This window comes from Clinocottus analis, unplaced genomic scaffold, assembly GCF_023055335.1.
Source record: "Clinocottus analis isolate CAN_PGR_092001 unplaced genomic scaffold, fCliAna1.0.p SCAF_3, whole genome shotgun sequence".
Lineage (NCBI taxonomy): Eukaryota > Metazoa > Chordata > Actinopteri > Perciformes > Cottidae > Clinocottus > Clinocottus analis.
In genome coordinates, this window is record NW_027176042.1 from 9,376,444 (window position 1) to 9,398,426 (window position 21,983).

Here is a 21,983-nt window from a genome sequence, read left to right on the forward strand (position 1 = left end):
CATATACGGTCACACGGTAAAAGAAAAACAACCAACAACAACTATCTGCTCTCATGTCTACAGGGTATTTAAAAGTGACCCACGTACCTTGATTAACAAAATATGTATTAACTTGTATCGAGTAAGCGCGTACATTGAAGCCTAACAGCATTAAGCATTGTGTGCTCAGTTGCCCTCCTGGCCAGTGGGGGCGCTGTTGACCCACTAAGCGTGTTCTCTAAGCCGTCAGCCATCTGCCGCAGTCAGTTAGCTAGATCCAGCGGGAATGGAAAATGGAGGACTGACCGATGAGCGAAGGCATATCATCGGTATTTCTAGCGTGTAGGTGGGTAGAATGAAACCATCTCATCTTTCCTGCAATGTGAAGTGTGCTGTTTTTTGTTCGTGGATACAACACGGTCTTGGTGCTGCAGGCGTTGTCCCGCTCCGGGTATTCGAGGCTACGCTGTAACCTTACATTAGCGTTAGCCGTAACGTTAACTTGGTCAAGTTACAGCCAAACTACGCCATTTAATTCCAATCTGGATGTTCGCTTGGATAAGTCTTATATGGCATTTTGCTACAGAAAAAACGTATGTCATTTTATTGGTTTAGTGGGTGACATTATGCGCGAGGGGTTAACGTTAGCTTAACGGTTCATAGCTACAGGTTGAGTTTGCCGTTAGCTCGCCCATGCTCGTGGTGGCTAATAGTGTTAGCTGGCTGTGGGTGCACGTTCTGGAACGCTCAATTAATCGCGAGATGGAAACAAAGACGACTTAGAGGACGACGCGCAGACACATTGAAACGTGTTTAATACGTATCCGTGAAGTCGTCTTAAAAATAATGCTTCCCATTACCGGTCACCGTGTTTGTGTTTTAACGGGACGCTAGCTAACGGTCGAGCGATGAGCAGAAGGTGCGCTTTGCGGCCATCAGTGGCTGTTTCGCGTGTGCATGAGGTAACGTTACAGTCTGCTGTCGTCGATATAATCTGGATTGTTTCACGCATACTATGAAGACTTGATTGTGAAAACTGTGTGTGATTTGGGTCTGATTTCAAGATGTGTTGTAACTGAGGTTACAGTATGCGCAACAAGGCCCCCGGTGCAGCCTTTCGGTGTCGAGCAGCAATTACCGGACCCTCAATACGCCACTAGCGAACATAGTATCGTTGATTCTGTACGTGTTAGAAAGCAGGCATGTGTACGTCTACTAGCTATACTTCACTTGATGGTCGTCCCCTTGCCCCTCCCACCTCTCATGGCAACAGTTTTCCTGCCATTCATGTGGCACGGTGTCGTGACCAGAGAGGCACACCACTACAGGGAGAATCCTGATCGATCACTCTTTTGTCTTTGGTAAAATTATTATTATGTTTGCGGTGTCCATGGATCATTTAAAATTGGACGTCAGGATTGTACATTGATCCTTTCAACGGTATGCTTTCTGATATCAAAATATTTAGATTATTATCTGAGGTTTCCTAATTATTGTCACTACATTGTTGCACTTCTTGGTTATCAGTTTGCAATGTATGCAATCCGTGAATATTTGTTTGTCCAAATTCAAATTTGGTTGTATTTTTATGATGTAAAGTTAAATAAGCCGATGTTGAATTGATAAATATCCCAGGTAAATTAACTTTGCATATTGTTTTTATCATGTAAACAAGACCTCACAGCATCTCGGCTGAAGTGAAATATCAACTTGTGTTTTTTCTATTTCTGGTAGATCCTTTCACCTTGTACCAAGACCGATGATTACTGGTGCAAGGTCTTTGTTTTGTCTGAAAAACAACTCTAACTCATCACTGCTGAACCACAGGTAAAGACAGTCTATTTTCAAATATAATCGCAATGTTCCAAAACTTGTTTTTTTTCAGTATTCTACACCCTTAGCTTACAGCATTAGACTGTAGAGATGCATATGATGTGACTGTAAACGCAAGTTGCCATTGTCTGTCCCCATGAGTAAGGAACATGCTACACTCAGTGTCTGCCCTCATACATGGACAATTCTGCCAAATCTATAAATAGCTAATTTACAAGTTAAAGCTTTACGAGCACACATTTTTAGGACTGGGAAAAAAATGTCAGTTACTAAAGTAACTCAGCCATTGTTTACTCGTTCATTGAAATAGTTACCTATCTGCAGAGATGTACACCGATACGATACATCTGCAATAATAATAATATTAGTTTGATATAGTGGCCCTGCAGATGGCCTTTACGTTTGTGCTTTGGCTTCTTACAGGTGTAGCGGTACACATAAGTCGTGGATTGGTACATATCCCGGTTCAGGTGTCAGGGTTCGGTCCGGTTACAATTAAATAAAATCTAAAATGCAAATGGATACATATCTTTTACATTTTTTAGAACAGACCGTAGTGTCGATGTCAAAAACAGACACAATCCCTATGCTGGGGACTAAGACTAGTTCAACAATTTCTGAATCATACTGTATGAACACTGAGCAAACATTTTTCCAAAAGGCAACAGGTCACCACAGGTAATAAAACTGTAAAGCATCCATCCATCATCAGCTGCTTATCGGGGGTCGGGTCGTGGTGAAGCATCTATTCTGCTATTTAATCAGAATTAACAAAATACGAAGAATAATACAAAATATTTTCTGTCAGGCTAGCCTCAGCATTTCTTCCTAATGCTTAGAAACGCTTCTGAACTTGAAATACTAATACTACAATACTATTACAGCCTTCCTCCCCAATCAGCTGTAACACGATTGATCAGCTCTTTGGTGGTAGTGGTGACATCATTGTATGCCCTCAATAGAGCCGCCATTCTAAATATCTGGTCAACTAGTTCTGTTTGCTTCCAATAAACTTTTAGTGTTCATATTTGTCACACAATTTTGGGGTGAGAATGTAAGAGGAACATGTATATTTACATTTTTGCAACCCTCAGTATTTTCCATATTATGAAATGAAAAGAGTGACTCATAGCTGGTCTTTTGTGCTCTTGTTTTAACTGTAGACTATCTGTTTGAAAGTAGTGATTGACTCCTTCAGCTATGGAGGAGAATGCAAGCCCTGAGCTCTCTCTAGCTCCTGAGCCAGAGCAGAGCCAGGACCCTATGGATACCTGCTCTCAAGGTACCTTGGCTGAGCTTTTTTTTCCCCTCACAATAAAGGGGTGGGGATGGTGCAGTAATACTGGGCACAGTTTTGGTTCTATGAACTTTACATTTTATTTTAATTTGGGTGAAAATGTAGGGCAAGTAAGGGTTTCATTCAAACCAAGCAATCACCTTTGATTTTGTTTTGGTTTGTTTGTATGCTTGATTTCAAAATAATTAGTAGTTTCTTGGCCATGTTGTGTTGCATGTCATCTGTTTTGCCCACATCCTTTGATTTTTAAATTTTTGTTCACAGGGTTTGAAGAAGGGACGGAAGAGCAGATTCCAAAAGAAAACGAGAATCTGGTCAAAGAGACACTAGACGAGTCCGATAATAAATCCTCCAAGGCCAACAGTGAAGTAAAGAAGACTTGGTGTTTCCGACGGTCCACTGTTGCAAAGCGAGAGATGCCAGTGGAGGCAGCAACCGACAGCCATGATAACCGCTGTCCTGTACGTCGCAGTGGCAGGCAGCCGAAGCGCACTGACAAACTAGAGGAATTCCTCTCGACTGCCAAAAGAGGGCAAAGGAAGAGCGCCCCTCCTAGTGTGGAAAGCGGCGATCCTCCTTCACAAACCCCAACTGATGTAGAGACGGCCTCAGAGGCCAGCTTTGATGGTAACGCTGACACCAGGGCCACAGAGGACAAGGTAGAGTCCCCAGAGAGGAGGACGAGAAGTGGCACAAGGAAACAGGTCCAAAGGAAAAGTCAAGGTGGCAGACAAACCCGGAGCAGCGGTGGAGTGGAAATCAAAAATGAGGGGAGCTCTGAGAATGAGGACGACAGCAGAGATGCTACTAAGAAAACCCAGTTAGTGGATGGAGATGTGGAGAAAAAAGACGAAGCGAGTTCTCCCTGTCCAGAAGATTTTGGGAACTCCAATACAGAACCGCCTCAGCCAGAGCAGGACTCTGAAAGGAAAGGAGATGTTGAGAAGGACGAACACGCAGATGAAAATGATAAAGTGGAAACGGGGGAGACTGATGATGAGACTGACGAGGAAAGCACAGACAAGTCTGCAGCAGTGTTGGTCAAGCGTGGACCAATAAGAACTTACGTCAATAAAAAGAGGGCAGCCAATAAGAGCCCTACCCCTGTTAAAGGTCCTCCTGCTGCTGCTGCTGCCGCCGCCGCCATCCTCAACAAAACCACTACTCCCATCAAGAGAGAGACCAAGCCTAAAGCTATCCAAGCTGTTGGAATGGCACACAGGCCTCAGGCACAAGAGGACAACGATGATGAGAATGACTCCTCGACATCTACATCTTCCTCATCCTCATCATCGTCCATTGATTCGGACGAGGGAGGTTATGACCCCAATGCCCTTTACTGCATCTGTCGCCAGAAACACAATAAAAGGTATCGTATTGTTTTTTTTTTCAAACCTTATTGGTGTTGATTGGTGTTTCACAATGACTGCGGTGTCTGTTTTAAGGACGGGTGCGTGGGATGTGGTGGCATCTAGCGTGGAGGTTACAGATGACCATGAAACATGGGTTTCTATTCGCAATGTGATAGGGTTATTTCTAACATGGCAAAAACCCACCAATTATTAGTTTTTAAGTAGATTATACACAAATTAAACTAATAATGAACATGTATTTCATTTCTGCCTTTTTAGAGCCCACTAAATCTTACACGTTGGTCCTTTTTTTAAAGTGCTATACGAGAGATTTGGAGCATATCTATTGATCTCAACAGCTCTTATTGTGGCTATGGTTGCACCAGCGACTCACCGCTGTCTCTGCTAACCATGCTAGCTATGGCAAAAAGGCTGGCAGAGCTAACCTTGTTTACCCGAGGGAGAACTTGAGGGCATGTGCAAAACGAATGCCACGGCCGACGGGCATTATTACCTGTAACCGCTATTTGAACACAGCAGCGGCGGCCATGAGCCAGCCAGTAAAAGCACACACGGTGTTGGCTGCTATATAAAGGCTCTGCATCTTTTATTGAGCATTCTCTATACTTCATATTTTTATGTTTACTTTGTAACTTGCTGCTGCAACAAACTAATTTCCCCCTCGAGATGAATAAAGTATATTTCTATCTATATCGCACCTTTTTTAAAGTGTTAATAATGGAATTAGATTTTAATGAGCATATCATTTGGTCTTCATTGCACCTTTCCTTGTTGTCATCTACAACCACTGTCTGCTTTCACATGTTATATCCCTAATCTACTCCATGAGGGATGAAACAGAGTTTTTGTTACGGCTTACTTTGCGGAAATGTAGCTCTATGAATATTCTGTGCTCACTAGGTTTATGATCTGCTGTGACCGCTGCGAGGAGTGGTTCCATGGGGACTGCGTGGGCATCACCGAGGCTCGTGGTCGCTTAATGGAGAGAAATGGCGAAGACTACATCTGCCCTAATTGCACCGCCAAGAAAAACCAGGTGGTCAGGCCCGCCACATCTATCCTCTCGACAAGTACAGATATCGGGAAGCCCAAAGCAACGATTTCTGCTCTCGCTTTTTACGCTGGGAATTCTGCAGAGAAAACTAACACCAGTGGGGTAGACGTCAATCTGTCAGCTGTTCAGGCTCTGGCGGCCTCCCTGTTTTCCACTGCTGGAACTGAAGAGAAGGGAGCAGAGGACCTCGGCATCAAAGGCAGGATAGAGAAAGCTACGAATCCAACTGGGAAGAAGAAGATAAAGATCTTTCAGCCGGTAGGTTACAACTGTCAACTGAGTCAAGCTATTAAATCATTCTTATTTGCTTTGCGTATTGCTTTGTCAGTGTATGTTTATTGTTTATTACCTGGATCCCAATCAGACGCCTTGGTGGCTGCTAATTTTCCTGGGGTCCAAAGAAGGGACAAAACACAATGCATATGCAATACATGACGTAAAACATGTCAGAATAGTTAAAATAGTACAGTCGGATACAAAGTACAGTCAAACACGAGGTTTTATAGTATCACTACGGCCCATATATATTTAAATTTGGTCATTTAATTCATGAGTTCTTGAAAGAAGTATCAGGAATCTGTAAAGCAATGAAGTTCTAGTTATATGGTCAGTGGCATGTTAAGTGCTGTGTAATTTCAAAGTTAATATGATGCCATTGTTAAATATTTATTGCTGTAAACGGTTCACACTTGAACCAAATGAAAGTCGATTTCAACATTTAACAGACTTAAATGTGTAGTTGAATCTCTGACTTACAGTACAGTGCTTCATGACTTAAGCTGTTGTGTGTGCCTGAACAATTTTATCAAATTGCAATATGATTTAAAAAGGATAATTTATTCATCCCCATTTTCATTAAAAAACAAATAAAAGTGATTATGGTATGATTTTTATGTGGGATCTGTACGAAACAAATATACTTTCTTAGTCTGGAGAATACAATGTGTAAGCAAGGACATTTCTGCAGGACTAACGTTTTATAGAAAATTGTATTTTTACTTATTTTGCCTTTAACAAATATTTTGATTTGTGAGAGATTTTCTTTTTAAATTGCAGTGGGCTATATTGTGATTTTGATTAATTGTGCGATTTGAATCTGTGCGTGTGTTTTTTTCTGTGTTTAGAGAAAGCAGATTAGTTCCCAAAAACATTACGTTGCTTCGTGGACAAATTCATGTTTAGTGATGGCACCAGACAGCTTGAAACAGTTCTGCAAAACATACTACACACTTTTTAAAACCCCTGTTATCGGTAGAATGAGTAGTAAATTCAGTAAGCTGTTGTCAAAAACTATGCAGTATGACATTGTTAGTCATTAGCTGTTACTTGTTATTGTGTACTGACTTGGAGCAGGCCCTACAGCAGCAAGCTCAATCAAAAGCAGTCCAGAAATCGACGCCGGCCATGGACAAGAAGGCAGCAGCTACAGCCGAGCCGAAAGCACTCCCAGACACGGAGGAGAAAGTGGCGTCAAACGTGGAGGTAAAAACAACGCCGACATTGGAGGTGCTGAAGGAGAAGGCTACCGAGGACTCCTCCCTTCCCAAGTGCATCGGGCCCGGCTGTGAGAATAACGCCCAGCCGGATTCTGTCTACTGTGGAAACGGCTGTATCCTGAGACATGCGGCTGCAGCCATGAAGTCCATCACTGATGTCAAAGAGCCCAAGCAGAAGGACAAGCCACAGCGAACCAAGTCCGCGCCAAAGGTAACTTGGACCGCTTGAAACGTTTTGACTGTCATGTTCATGCCTTCCACCTAATAAGAGGGGCTGTGCAGGGTTGCAGCGTTATAACAGCGATAGCATTGGAAGTCTGTCACAGTGGTGTAGATATATAGATATTATATCTTTTATCAACTTTTGAGACATGTTTTCCTCACAGGCTTTTTTTTATACTTGGTTTTAACATCATGGTGGCTAGTTTTACTGTTTGTTAGCTTATCAGACAGCCAACCTTCAAGTGTACATCAATCATCGCCTAAATTTTTACACTTCCACAGTTCTCAGTCATATTATGCATTTTTAAAAGGTATACAATTTAGATTTGTGACTGCTAGTTTCCTTGCCGTGACTGCACCGATTCAGAAAGATTTACTGTTGCTCTAAAATGCTACCTGGAAATGACATTGCGGAGCTAACGTTAACCGGCAGCGGCTACTGTTTAGTGTCATCGTGATGCTTAAGAGATTTTAGTGGGTTAGCGACCTAAATTTGGTGTTGCTATCGGCTGTTTCATAAGAAGCTGACTGGTGCTTGGCTCAGTGTTACTGTATGTCTTGGTACCTTGCAGAGGAGCAGGTAAAGTCAAATGGATCTGATGCAAATGTGGCTCGCTAACTGATCAGTCGGCTCAAGGGAACAAGTGATTATTTCTACTGGATCGTGAAATGGACAAAAGCACTGCATGCATGCAGATCAAAGTATTACAAGGTGTCGAGAAATATGTTTAGACCCCAATGACCCAATTGTTTTGCTTTACAAATTAATTTACTATACGAGTGATGAGATAAAGAATGTTGTAGCCATTAGAGCTATTGATCTCCAGTCCAAGTGAACATTTGTTTTCTTGATGCCACGTCATGGGTCATAAGTGAATAATTTTTCCAACGTATCATGACAATGGCAGGTGATGTGTCTGTTTTAAACATAACTAATATTTCACTTATTATTGCTCCTAATGCTTAGTCTGCATTTTTTATGTCCTGTATTGTTTATATTAAATATGCTAGTGACAGTAACGATGGGAAATGACTAACTAACTATAGGCGTATAGGTCATCCATAACTATTTTTGCCATTACTGTAATTTATAGTTTAATGTTGTGCTTGTGCTCTTTAATTAGCCTAATATTACCTTGTTTAGCCTCTGCAATAACATCAAATTTCTGCAGGAGTAAACAGTCCCCTGTGCGGTCAGAGTTGGATTAAAAACATGTAATTTCAGGTCTTTGAAAGCCCAAATGGATTTTTTGGATTGAACCTTCAAGGGCGGGGAAAGCGAGTAAACACCGATGTGTTCTTAACAAACGTATTTTACCCTGCATGCATTGCAATCTTTAATTGCTTCAAGTCATGTATATAGGGAAACTCTCCATGCGGTGTAAACTTCATGAACTGCTTTTTGACTTACATCCACTGTTCGGCTAAAATGTTTGTATTTTTCAAAGAAATATGTGTCCAGATCTGCTGAAGCTTAGATGTTACATTCAGAGCAATGTATAATGTTGCAGACGCAGAGTGACGTAAGCAGTAATGCTATGAGTTTACTCTGAACTGGACTATGCGCACATAGCAGCGGCATACTGAAGACCGTAAGAGTTAATTGCTGTTTGTTTACCACAGACATTTTTTTTCCTGGCATCATGTGGAACTTCTTTGAGGGAATCTTTTTTTTTTTTTTTTTTTTTACAATCTAACAAGTCCACGATGTCTATTTTGGCAGTCATGTTATCAAACATTGCTCGCTGAGTGCTTTGACTAAAATGCTTGAATGTGTGTTTCACTCAGAGGAGCGTTGGTGGGAGGAAGACGCAGAAGAAAGCCCAGCAGGACTCGGAGAGCGAGGAAGACCACAGCGATGAGCCTGATGATGATGATGATGATGAGGAGGAGGAGGAGGAAGAGGATGATGACTGCGAAGATGAGCATGCTGAGGAACACCCACCCCCACCTGCCACTGCGTCCTGGTCCAGCGACCATAATTACATTGCAGTAACACCAGAAAAGACTACACCCATATCACCAACAGTGTTAAACAAAAAGTGTATGTATCTCTTTGAAGGTCTGGGGCTGTTGAAAGCACATTGTTATTTTCCTGTTCTTGTGCTAACGTAATTCAAAAGTGATCCGTACATATGGGGGACGAACACGAGTCCTCTGGGGATGACTTCCACTGTTTTCTAGATTTAAAAAAAAGACTTTTTGCAAAGTGTTGTGATTTTGATAATGTAAAAGGTTTTGTCAGTTAATGAAATGTTGGGAGCTGTTAAAAAAAGGTAAGTACCATTTGTGGCTTTTGGTAAGTATTCAATAATCCATAACATTTATTTTGAAAGGGGCACTCAACCGGTTGCACTAATCCAGAGCCTTTAATTTGTATTATTTAGTTAATTATCATTTTATTAGGTACTAGAAACATTAACACAATGGCATACTGTTATCTTAGCTTTGGAAATTCTCAACAAAAAATCCTGAGTTTTAATCTAACGGAAGGAGCGTGAAAATTAAAGCTATATTTATCAGGCAGGGAGCGTCTAACAAATGATGCCCAAGTATTAAGGGAGACGTAGGAAGGATCCAGCTTTACTTAACCTTTTTATTGCATCATGTCCCATGCAATGGGCAAAGTATGGATACCTCTGCTGCATTTTTAATAGACCTCCTATTTCTGAAAGTGCAACAATCGCTGCAGTGCCTCTTGAATACCGCGCAGTTAAAATGCAGGGCTGGAGATGAAGGAGGGCCGTGAGCTCAAACGCTGACCTCTTGTGCTTCACCATGAAATGTCTCGATGTGATGAATGGACTGATGTGTGCGTGGGTGTCTTTTTGAGTGTCATTTCTTGTGACAACTCATACAAGTCTCTTCACTTCCTGGGTTCATCACCTCAGCTGTTGACTCATTAAAAAGATCCTCTCCATTTCTCCAGCAGGTAGGTGGCCCAGAATCCGCCCAATTTATTGTGGACCAATGAAGTTACAGTTCATTTTGAGCTGCTCTTCAGCACAACTTTGTGTTTTTCTTATTTCCCTCCACCCATAATTTTTCTGGGTAACAGGCTGACTTCAACGTTGTTTTTATTCATATTGAATATAATGCAGAACTACTGGTGGTAAACTGGCTTTGAAATAAAAGGTGATATAACAGATTTTAGGATGCCTTGATTGATTATGTGAGCAATGTTGGCTTGCTGTAGGATTTCCTGAGTGGTTCAGCTCAAACACGTGCAACTGATAAAGCTACACACACTTTGGAGACATGATGCTCAAGAGCCCCCAGATGGCCCACAGCCAAAAAGAATGAAGCTCTGCCACAGGAACCTGACCGCCTGGAGATACTGCAGTGAAGTTCAGAAGGGCCACAGCAGAAGATAGAGGCCGAAGACCCGGCTGATCACACTGATTCAGAAGAGGGAGACCGGTGCTCAAGTTTTTACCCCACATGCACATTTTGAACCTGTTGAGATCTGAGGTGTAATTGAGAGCTACGTTGTAATGAAATGTGGACAGTTGGTTTCACTTTTCTTAAAAAATAAGGGATCATTGAAGGCTTTCTCAGGTCCTTTAAGGATACAATAGCCAGGGTTAATCTTTAGCAAATGTCTCCATGTCAGAAGATCTGGAAGACCACTAATTGTTGTGTGATCAGCAGGAGGAAGGAAATGATGTCTCACTGATCTGTTCTCTGATTGTGCCGACTGTCTTCAGAAGATGGTTTGACTCTGGTTGCTTTGGGTCACAGTACTGTTGCTCTGCACAATGTTGCGTTTCATGCATTTGAGTTGGTGTATAGTTTTTGTTCTAAGGCCGCTGCAACATAATCGAGGATGAACTCTCAGATGAAAGATTTGATGAGGGTGTATTGTCATACGGGTGTTGGTGCAGCTTGGTAGATGTACTTCTCTTTTAAATATTTTGAAGAAATGTACTATACATTTGTACCTGCTTAATTTACTGAAATGAAAGGACTAAAGATATGATTTGGATCAAGTTTGGGTCGGAGCTCTTCGCCTCATCAGCTGAGGGTTTGTAGTTGAACTTCTGATAGGATTTTTTTTTTTTTAACAGTTTGAGAAGGAGGGAGTTATGAATATCTAGCTGGTCCGGTTTCAGCTAGTTTAAGTACGAGTTTGCTATAAGACTCATCACGTCCTTCCTGTTTGGATCTGTGTGCCCTGAGGAGTAGGGTAAGCTGAGCGATATACATGCTATTGCCGTTAAAAGATTCTGAAGAATATATCTTCCTCAAATGGACATAAACAGCACAATGTATCTGCCATCCACTGTTACAAATAAACAAGGGCTTTTAACTGCCCAATTGTCAACTTTGTGTTTATTTCAGAATGTGTATTGCATTGTATTCAGCTTGTACACAGTTATTTCTGTAAATGTGTTTTTTTTTTAAAATCAACTATTAAGTCGGTGTCATTTCTAAAACAATGCAGTCTCTTCGGTTATAGAGCTCCAAATCCTGATAATCTGCAGTGTTGCAGTACTGTCACTCTGTTTGTCACGTCTGCTCGTGTTGTGGATGATGGCTTGTTTTTAAAATATTTGGTGTGTTTTCTTTGTTTCCAGCCCCCCCGAAAGAAGAGAAGCAGAGTGAGAAGGAACCGAAGGAGAAGGACCCGGCCCCAGCTCCTGAGAATCCTCCACTGGCATCCGCAGCACCGGTCAAAGTAAACAAGAAGTCCCCGGTCACCAAAGCAGCCAAGGTCACCCCAAAGGGTAAGAAGCCTTCCCCTCAGACCGCCAGCTCGAAGGTGTCGAGGAAACCTGCAGCACCACCGAGTAAAACCGCATCAAAGTCCAAGAAACAAAGCCAGATGCCGGCCAACGCTCCATCTCGCTTCCCTTCTGGTCCGATCCACGTCACGGGAGCGCTGAGAGTCACCAAGTCCAACTTTACCATTCCTAAGAAGGCTCCACAACAAAAGGAGGTTCCGTCCCCGGGCAAGTCATCCTCATCCTCCAGAGTCCCATCCTCTCTGGTTCCTACCGCTCCCTCCAGCCACTCCTCGTCCTCCAGGGCCCCACATTCGTCTGCTTCAGCACCCTCTGCGTCCTCCCTGCCACCGAACAACCAGATGAGGACGAACATCCGCCGCTCCTTGACGGACATCATCTACAAGAGGTAAGAGTCCCACCAAACCTCCTCCAGAACACTTGTTTCTAAAAAAAAAAAATTACATCTGCTCCCTTTTTAAACAGCAAACTAAAATATTTGTGCTTGTTCCCGTCAGGGTGAGCGACAGTGACGATCTGAAAAAGACTGAGACTGAGGTGACGAGGCTGTCGGTCGCAATTGAGAAGGAAATGTTCAACCTCTGTCTTAACACTGACAGCAGGTACAAGAACAAGTACAGGTCCCTCATGTTGAACCTGAAGGACCCTAAAAACAAAGTGAGTGAACATAAACATTTGTCCTTTCTCTCGACAGCCTGACGAGCTTCGGTTTTCTGAGTTTGCTTGATGGCCCCACCTGCTGAGATGTTAAATTCCCTGTGTGTTTTGTTTGCCTCAGGGCTTGTTCTACAGGGTGGTCGGTGGTGAGGTTAGTCCCTTCAGACTAGTGAGACTAAGTGCGGAAGAGCTGCTTTCCAAAGAGATATCCGAGTGGAAGAAGCCTGGCGCCTCAGAGGTAAATGTCACGTCCCTTTTAAGCGAAACGCCAAGCTCAAACAGCTCACTGTCGAGCGTTTTTAGGAGTTAAACTGTTCTCTAGGATGTATACGATCGCTACAGCATATGTGGTTGTCCCCTGCAGGCCCAGTCTCCCGGTCCGAGGGCCCATTCGGGGCATTCAAAAATGGGCAGCAGGCACGACGCGGGCTCATATAGCATGGATATGGAGGACGCTCCACCAACGTCTGATACAGATGTATGTATCTCTGCCACCACTTCCTCTCGCATGGCTTCTGCTGCAGTAAGTGGTGGCATGCTGTCTTTCTCTCTCTTTCACACTTTCTTTTTCGTCTTTACATGAGGTGCTTAGGAACAAACTGTTATATACCTGATACCTCAGGTCAGTCATCTTGCCAACTGTCCTTTTTTTTCCAATGCTGTTACTTTCTCACTGAAGCTGTGTCTTTCTTTGTCTTTGTTTGGCATTAAAACAATGAATCTATGTTGTTTCAAATCCAATGTTGTGCGTGATGGTAATCCCTTGTTCTCTGCGTTATGGGTGTTGACGAAGGCTCATCTTTTTTGTGTCCACAGGACCAGGATGATTGCGTCCCTCCTTCAGCTTCGACTCAGCCCTCTGCTTTGGAGGGGAACAGCGGCAGCGGCATGCTGGACATTTTCGGTACCATGCTGAAAGACACCACTTCACAACACAGGACTCACCTATTTGACCTAAACTGTAAAATATGCATAGGTAAATCAGGCAATGCGAGACGAGAAAGTGTCATGTTCAAATTCAACTTGATAGTTTTTTTGTACAGATCTAACGGATGACTCTTTTAAATCTTGCCCTCTAGGTCAAAAGTCAGAAGATGAGCCTTTAGCAAAGAAAGCCAAACTGACCAAGAAGCCTGAAACTCGGCCTGCCAGACAAGAGCAGCATTTATCAAAGTCAGTGGATGTCTCTCCTGCCGGCTACGCACAGGTTCCCACGTCTCACCAGCACCAAGACCCCTCAGCCTACCCAATCCCTTCATCCTACCCCACGAACATGGAGCCAGCTGTCCCAGAATCGCTACAGCAACTAGACCTCAGTATGTTGGCGCCCCAGCCCCTGGCACCCATCAACCCCACCGTGTCCTCTGTCAGCATCACCCGCCGAGACCCACGCATGGCAAGGCACAGCGCCGCTGTGACGGTCACCTACCCGGCTCCAGAAAAACCCATCAACAACTTAGCTGAACCCCTCCCAGCTCCCGTCAGCGCCCCGGTGGAAGTGGCACCCAAGGCGCCGCTGCCGATGCCCCCAGCTCCACCACCTTCAGTAGCTGCGTCCAAAACGGCAAAAACAAGGTGCTCAATCTCATCACGCTTTTATGAATTTACATTCAAATCAAGTCTTTTTTTGTTGTTTTTTTTACAATGTGCTCTCATGGGTTATGCATGAATTACACAGACAACTAATTTCTGTATAGGATCGGTGGTGCTACAATTGAGCATGATAAGGCAGCGTCATTGTTCTAATCTTTGAGAAAAGCAGTCTAGACAATAAAGGAGATAAAGGCCTTACACTTGGATTTGGGGTTTTCTCTAAAAGGAAGACTGTTTTGTATGTTACAGTACATCTGAGCCTCCTCCTGATGGGGAGACAGCAATCTTCCTCCACGGTCAAGAGAAGATTTGGAAAGGGTTAATCAACATGCAGTCCGTGGCCAAGTTTGTGACCAAGGCTTACCTGGTGTCGGGATCCTTTGAGTACCTGAAGGAGGTTAGCAATAAAGCCCGGTGATCGGGCTGATACTTCGTTTCAAAATTTTAATTCAAAGTCTTTGGGCTTGCATAAAAGCAAGATTTGTCCTACTTAGTGTTGTCAATGTTGTGCAGGATTTGCCAGATATCATTCATGTTGGAGGACGGATATCGCCGAGCACGGTGTGGGACTACGTCGGGAAACTGAAAACCTCGCTCTCCAAGGTTTGTTCAGGAGAAAAAAAACAATAATTTGTATAAAAGTGTTTTCTTGAAAGGCCTTGCATCACTCACATACTAGTTTTTGCTCTCTTTGTGTCTGCAGGAACTGTGTCTGATCCGTTTCCACCCAGCCACAGAAGAAGAGGAGGTGGCATATGTCTCTCTGTTCTCTTACTTTAGCAGCAGGAAACGATTTGGTGTGGTGGCTAACAACAACCGTCGTATCAAAGACCTCTATCTCATCCCACTGAGCTCAAAGGACCCATTACCCTCCAAACTCTTACCGTTTGATGGGCCAGGTAAGCGTTTACAAAGACATATAAATATACCTTTTTGATGACACAAGTGTAATTTTATTTATTTAGCAGTTAGTTTTTTGGTCTTGGTACCTGTGGTGAGTAGAGTTAGTGTAACTTCTGTTGTTGGACTCTGGTTGAAATGAGAGCTTGTGTTGATTCATGGGTTTGTACTGCAGGGGGCACTGATAGTCCTTATTGAGTGACACACTTCTGTGCAAATAACAGCTGCTGTGTATCTGACTTTGTATCACACATTTATAATAAAGTAAGTTTGCATCGCAGGTTGGTGCCATCTGAGTCCAGTCTCGGCCTGTTTGTTAAGACTTGGCTCCTACATAAACATAATTGAGCCTCTGTGTGATCAAGAAATTTAATTACGTAATGTCAATAATGTTATACCACACTAGTGTTCACATGATAGCATCCTGCACCACTTGTATAAACCACTGGTGCTTACGATTTGCTCCTAATTGAAGCATAAGTGCTTAATGTAAGCTTTGCAACCAGTGATTGTTCAACACTGTGAACCGTACCCACATTGCCGCTACAGATGGGGTCATTAAAAAGGTTGTACATCTGCAGCTGCATATTTTGCTCCATGATGTGAATATTAGTTGCAAGAGGATTTTTCCATTTTAATAATTGTGTAGCTTCAGAAAATATAAATTACACAACTTGATTTTGTCTGTTTTTGTTTTTAGATATATCAAATTACAAGTTTTAAATGTAGATAAACCAGAATTATTTAATTGCGGTTACACGTTGCAGTCATGTTTTGGCAATTTCCTGGTGCAATGTCAGTGAATGATTTAGTGAGATTTCTGTTTGTTCATTTTAACTCTTGGTTATATCTGGCAGGACATCAACAAAATAATTACTTCATCCATCACAAACACAAGCCTAATGATAACAAATGTTTCTTTGCAGCTTGCGCTCAATTACTGAATTTCAGCAAGTTTCTTTACTTTAGTTTTTTTATTTCACCAAGTTTATTAACTACTAACTAAGTTGAAATACTACACCTACCTACCAGTGCCCTTTGTCGTAAAATTGAATATACTCGAGAATTTTTATATCTGATAATGATTTATGTACTGTAATTTTTTTGTGTATGCATTGGGGACATATTTTTACAGGCTCTCACTTCACCCGGTTTTGTATATTTATTATGCATGTCAGAAATACATAAACAAAACTTTTGCTTTCGTAGTTTAATAGAAAGAATGTCTGTCTGTTTTGTGAAATTGTATCCATTAGTTCACAAGCAAGTGTTTTTAAAGTTTCTTTTTTCTATTTTGCAGGACTTGAACCAGCTCGTCCTAACCTCCTCTTGGGGCTACTCATCTGCCAAAAGGACAGAAAGCGTACCGGTGCTCCATTGGAAACTGAGGAAAAACGGTCCAAGATTCAAACCAAAGATTTAGAAGACACTGGCCTTCCAAAGCCATCTCCTTCAGGCAGAACAGAAAGAAGCTCACGGCTGAGTCTTGAAATCCCCTTCAGCACAACTCCTCCAGGGTCTCCACCTAAATCCTCTGAGAACTCAAGCAGCAGTGTGGCCACCTCCTCGGTCCTTTCTTTTCCGTCCTCTGTCAAAGCTACAAGCACAACCATCGGCAGGGACTCCCCATCCTCATCCAGCTCTATTGCTTCCTCTGCAGCAACTTCTACTCCTCTTCAGACCATCCTCCAAACTCTCTTTGGGAAGAAAAAGCATGACTCAGAAGCGTCCAACTCTCCGTCTGATCAGGGTGCTGATCTTTCTGTCCAGACCTCTACAATGCTAGACCCTATTGTGCAGCAGTTTGCACAGATTTCTAAAGAAAAACAGGTGGAGGAGGATGAAGATGACAGACCGTATGATCCAGAAGAGGAGTATGACCCCAGTAGGGGCTACACTGTGCCTAAGAAGCCTGTTGAGGTAGTAAGCAAACCTGAAATCTCTAAGCAGTCTGATATGGTTACAAATGAAGTCGATGATGTGGCATATGACCCAGAGGATGACTCAATATTTGAAGATGTCAAACCTGTAGTACCAAGTCAGGTTCAGGTTGCAACTGCATTGATAACTGATCCACAAAAAATCTTGGAGAGCCTTAAACAGATTGGGGAACAAGCAATTCAGAAAAAGTTAGAACTGCCAATATCTTCTATAGGGACACCTAGTGCCTCATTGACGCTTCCAGACACACTCTTAACTCAAACTACCAAATCTCTTTTGGCCAATACTCAGCTCCTGCAGCTTGGTAAAAAGGTTGAGGAACTAGTGAAATCTTCATCAGTTTCTCCCTTGATCAACCAGAAGAGAGATCCCCGACAGAGCAGGGATCCTCGTCAGGCTTCGTCTGGCAAGAAACAGACTGATGAACCTGAGGATCAAGAGGAGACATCGGCTCTGTTGGGGGATTCTACGCCTTTCTCACAAGCTGTGGTTCAAGAACCTCAGCTGTCCAATGCTACTGAAGTCCCAGACTCTGCACAAGACCCAGATACATCACTGCCTATTGAGGAAGTGAAAAGTGAGACGTTACCCTTCATGCAGTCGGATGAATCAGAGGTAGCGATTCCATTATTAGGAGAGGATGTGGAACCTGATATGGAGGTCAACTACATGGATGAGACAGAAGTGAAAACTGTGGAAGCTGAGCCAATCAAAGCAGAAACCGAGTTGGACATGTATAGTATTTGGCCAAATGCGGCCAGTATTTTAAGAGCTAATGAGGACTCAGATTATGAGGAGAATAGCCAAGATGCATCAAACACTAGTTATTATGATGAGCCTAAAAACACTTCCACAATACCTTTGATAATCCCAGTACTCAATCAAAGCACAACAATGGTTGACACTCCCAAATCGCTTGAGCCTTATCACATGCCACGTCACATGTCAGCGTCAGGCTATGACAGCGAGTATAGACCTCCAGCTGACCTTCCCCCGCCATCCAACTTTCCCCCGCCCCATCAGATGCAGGGACAAAACATGATAGTAAGGCCTCCGATGTCTATGCCTCCACACATGCAAGGTCTTCCTCCAATGTCGGGCCCCCCTCCAATGCAGGGACCCCCTCCACCCATGCATGTTCCTGCCCTTGTACGTGGTCCTCTGCCAATGAAGGTTGACAACAGCCAGCAATATGGTCTACCTCCAACTGCATTCCCTCCCTATCAGAATCAGTGGCCAGGCTCCCAACCACCTCCGCAGCAGCAGCCTCCTCCTAGACCACCTCTCCAGAGTATCATGCCACTTCGAGGACCACCACCATTCCCTCCAATGGCCCAGAGAGGTCCTGCTCCTCAAATGTTTAATCCCTCCATTCCCCCACAGCACATTGGACAACAAGGCCTTCCTCCAGGCCTTCCCCCACCACCTTCTTTTGATGGACAGAACAGTTTACCCCCACCAAGATTCACTGGTCCTCCACCACCATTTAATTTCCCTGCAAACAGAGGTCCTCCTCCACCTTTCACGGGGCCACCTCCCAGTCACTTTGAAAACAGACTCCCTCCTCCATCCCACTTTGCAGGCCCCAGGGGTCCCCCGCCATCTCAGTATGGGGACCATGGGGCACAACCCCCGATTGTAGACCAACCAAGAGGCCCTGCAGAGCACTACAACAGAGACCATTCTAACTCTTTTAAGCTAAGTGTGGACCAGAATCCAAACCCTCCCCATATTTTTAAAGACAATCATGGTCCCCCGCTAGGTCCATCTTACCGAGGACCTCCACCTAACCAGTATGAGGACAGAAGAGGCCCACCTTCCAACAGCGAGATGAGTGGACAGCACTTCAATCCACATAACCAGTACGAAAGCTCTAGACCACAGTCCTCACCACCACATCGGGGATCGTTTGATGAGCACCGAGGTCCACTCCCTCAGGAGAATAGACCCCACCCTTCTCAGCGTTTTGGAGGCTCTGAGCGGTACCGCTTAGATAGGCACTCTGATGAGGCGAGACCTGTTCGCCACAGTGGGCCTCTACTGCCAACTCCTCCAGATGCTCCCATAGGTCCCCCAAGTCGCATGGGAGCCCACAGTCCTGATATGCACCGGGACGACCCTTGGCGCTGCCACTCACCTGAAATGAGGAGGAGAAGCAGCACCACCCGAGAGGAATCGGATCCACGTATTGGAGATCGCTTCAGTCGCTTTGAAGGAGGGCACAGAGAACTTGCTCCTGGTCTTTCACAACCATCAGAAGAGAGACAGAGGGAGCTGTCCGAGGACTGCCGGAGGGAAAGGGAGCGAGAAGTCCCCCATGCCGGAAGGCCCTCATGGGACAGGGGACAGGGCAAGCGGTGGAGCAGAGAGCGAGAGTGGGATAGAACTAGAGAAAGGGACCGTGATCCGGAGCGAATCCGAGAAAGAGACCACGATCCGGAGCGTAGCCGAGAAAAAGACCGAGATCTCGATCGTAGCCGAGAAAGAGACCGCGATCCAGAGCGTAGCCGAGAAAAAGGCTGCGAAGCAGAGAGAACCCGAGAAAGAGACCGCGATCCAGAACGCCCTCGAGAAAGGGACCGCGATCCAGAGCGTCCGCGAGAAAGGGAGCGGGATCCGGAGCGTCCTCGAGAAAGGGAGCGGGATCCGGAGCGTCCTCGAGAAAGAGAGCGGGATCCGGAGCGTCCTCGAGAAAGGGAGCGGGATCCGGAGCGTCCTCGAGAAAGGGAACGGGATCCGGAGCGTCCCCGAGAAAGGGAGCGGGATCCGGAGCGACCCCGAGAAAGGGAGCGGGATCCGGAGCGACCCCGAGAAAGGGAGCGGGATCCGGAGCGTCCTCGAGAACGAGAGCGCGATCCTGAACGTCCTCGAGAAAGGGATCACGATCCAGTGCGCGGACGAGAAAGAGACCGTGATCCGGAGCGTGGACGAGAAAGAGACCGCGATCCGGAGCGCATTCGAGAAAGAGAGCCCGATCCGGAGCGCATTCGAGAGAGAGATCCCGATCCGGAACGCATTCGAGAGAGAGATCCAGATCCGGAGCGCACTCGAGAGAGAGATCCCGATCCGGAGCGCACTCGAGAGAGAGATCCCGATCCGGAGCGCACTCGAGAGAGAGATCCCGATCCGGAGCGCACTCGAGAGAGAGATCCCGATCCGGAGCGCACTCGAGAGAGAGACCCGGATCCGGAGCGCACTCGAGAAAGAGACCGGGATACTGAGCGGGGCCGAGAAAGGGACCGCAGCAGAGCGAGGGAGGGCGAGCGACATAAGGATCAAGACACAGATAAAAGGAGAGACCGGGAGAGAGACAGGGAAAAAGACCGAGCCAGGGATTCTGACAGGAGGGATTCTGACCGTGATAGAGGGAGAAACCGGGATCGAGAACGTGACCGGGATCGAGAAAGGAGACGGGACAGATCCCGAAGCAGAGACCGTGGGAAAGACCGAGGCAGAGACAGGGACAAAGATAGAGACAAGGACAAAGACAGGGATCGTCGGGACAGGAGCAGAAGCAGAGAAAAGAGAGAGGAGAAAAAAGACAGTAAAAATGATGCAACCAAGAAGGTAGAGAAAACTGCAGGAAATGACAACATGTCCTAGTGCCTGTTTTATTGACACTACATGATGGTTTGGAGACACTTCAATATATCACCGGTTGAAATCCAGTTGTATCACTGTAAATGTAGATGAGCAGTATTTCGTTAAATTTCCACATTTGTGTCGTACTAGATAAAAAGGTTTGACAATGTTTGTATTATTTTTTGTCACTTACAGGTTTCTAACTTTGTTTGATCACATCTGAAAAAAAGAAGGAAAAAAAACGAGGGCCATCTAAGTTGTTCTTCTGCAAACTGTATTAAGTAGGTTACCGAGTCCTATTACATGTACCATTCTCCTGTCAAGCAGGTTTTTAAAAAAAAACAACAAAATAATGTAACTGAGTAACACACCATTTGCAATATGTAAATATGAATGTATTTGTGTATATACTGATGTTTTTAATCATACTTTTCTAAGTAGAGAAAATAAAAGCCATATATCTGAGATGGATAATGTGAAAGTCAATTAAGGAAACACTGTTTACACACCCTCGTGTGTTTATGTCCAGCAGCATTGAACTTAAAGGCTCCAACTATCTACAGTATACATCCCATCTATGGTTGTTCATGACATGTCCTGATTTTGTTTAAGCTCGACCAATTAAACCAGGTTGATGAAGTGTGTTTTTCTGTCGTCATAACATTTAAAAATGGTCAAATAGTAATTAAGTTTTGGTCTTAAAGTAACATGACATTGCTTAGCTTTCATATCGTGATTGGGTATTACAAGTAATGCGTTTCAATATCCATACCCAAATATTTAGTGTCCTGATAGAGAGCATGTGAAATGCTGTGTTTCCAAAAACACCATGTATCCAATCATGCTGAACCAAGTTCAGTTCAAGGTGCAATGACGCAGGAGTAGCTTCCAATAATATGCATATTGCATACTTTGTAAACACAACTGCAAACCTACAAAAATAATGCGATTTGGATTGCAGCTCGGAGCCGGTCCTGGTTGTCACATAGGCAATGATTGTGTTTTAGGCTGTTGCAGTGCCATCAATATAAGTAGCTGCTCTTAGACATCCCGCTGATAGAGCGTATAATCTGTAACCTTCAGTCTGAAAAGGTGGACAAACTTTGGGGGGACATGATAAACATTTGTAGAACCAAATCTCCATCAACGGGTTTGAAATGTGACTCAAAACTTTGTTTCTCCCTGCTCCCAAATCAGGGCACTTTACTGCAGTTTGATGTTTAAAGAGCTCAGCAGTAGTCTGCTATTAAATTCAACCATTTTCTTATGTTTGTGTCTCACTGTATTACAAGAGACTGGCATTTAATCTAT

General features: G+C 44.2%; 1 protein-coding gene across 5 annotated transcripts; it reads left to right on the forward strand.

Annotated features, from left to right (window-relative positions):
• Positions 1–207: 207 nt before the first annotated feature.
• Positions 208–21,311, forward strand: dido1 (death inducer-obliterator 1). Of its 5 annotated transcripts, none has more exons than XM_068593434.1 (17): positions 208–325; positions 1,714–1,806; positions 2,976–3,094; positions 3,374–4,478; positions 5,383–5,794; positions 6,890–7,243; positions 9,043–9,298; positions 11,832–12,387; positions 12,497–12,656; positions 12,778–12,894; positions 13,021–13,179; positions 13,473–13,632; positions 13,736–14,231; positions 14,499–14,646; positions 14,763–14,852; positions 14,953–15,148; positions 16,450–21,311. In XM_068593434.1, the coding sequence occupies exons 3-17, from the start codon at positions 3,013–3,015 to the stop codon at positions 20,691–20,693; spliced, it is 8,535 nt and encodes a 2,844-aa protein (XP_068449535.1). In that variant the 5' UTR covers positions 208–325; positions 1,714–1,806; positions 2,976–3,012; the 3' UTR covers positions 20,694–21,311. The 5 variants fall into 5 exon arrangements, with proteins under 5 accessions (XP_068449535.1, XP_068449537.1, XP_068449538.1 ...); XM_068593436.1 differs by having other exon boundaries at positions 13,021–13,134; XM_068593435.1 differs by lacking the exon at positions 208–325 and adding an exon at positions 1,186–1,419.
• Positions 21,312–21,983: the final 672 nt, after the last annotated feature.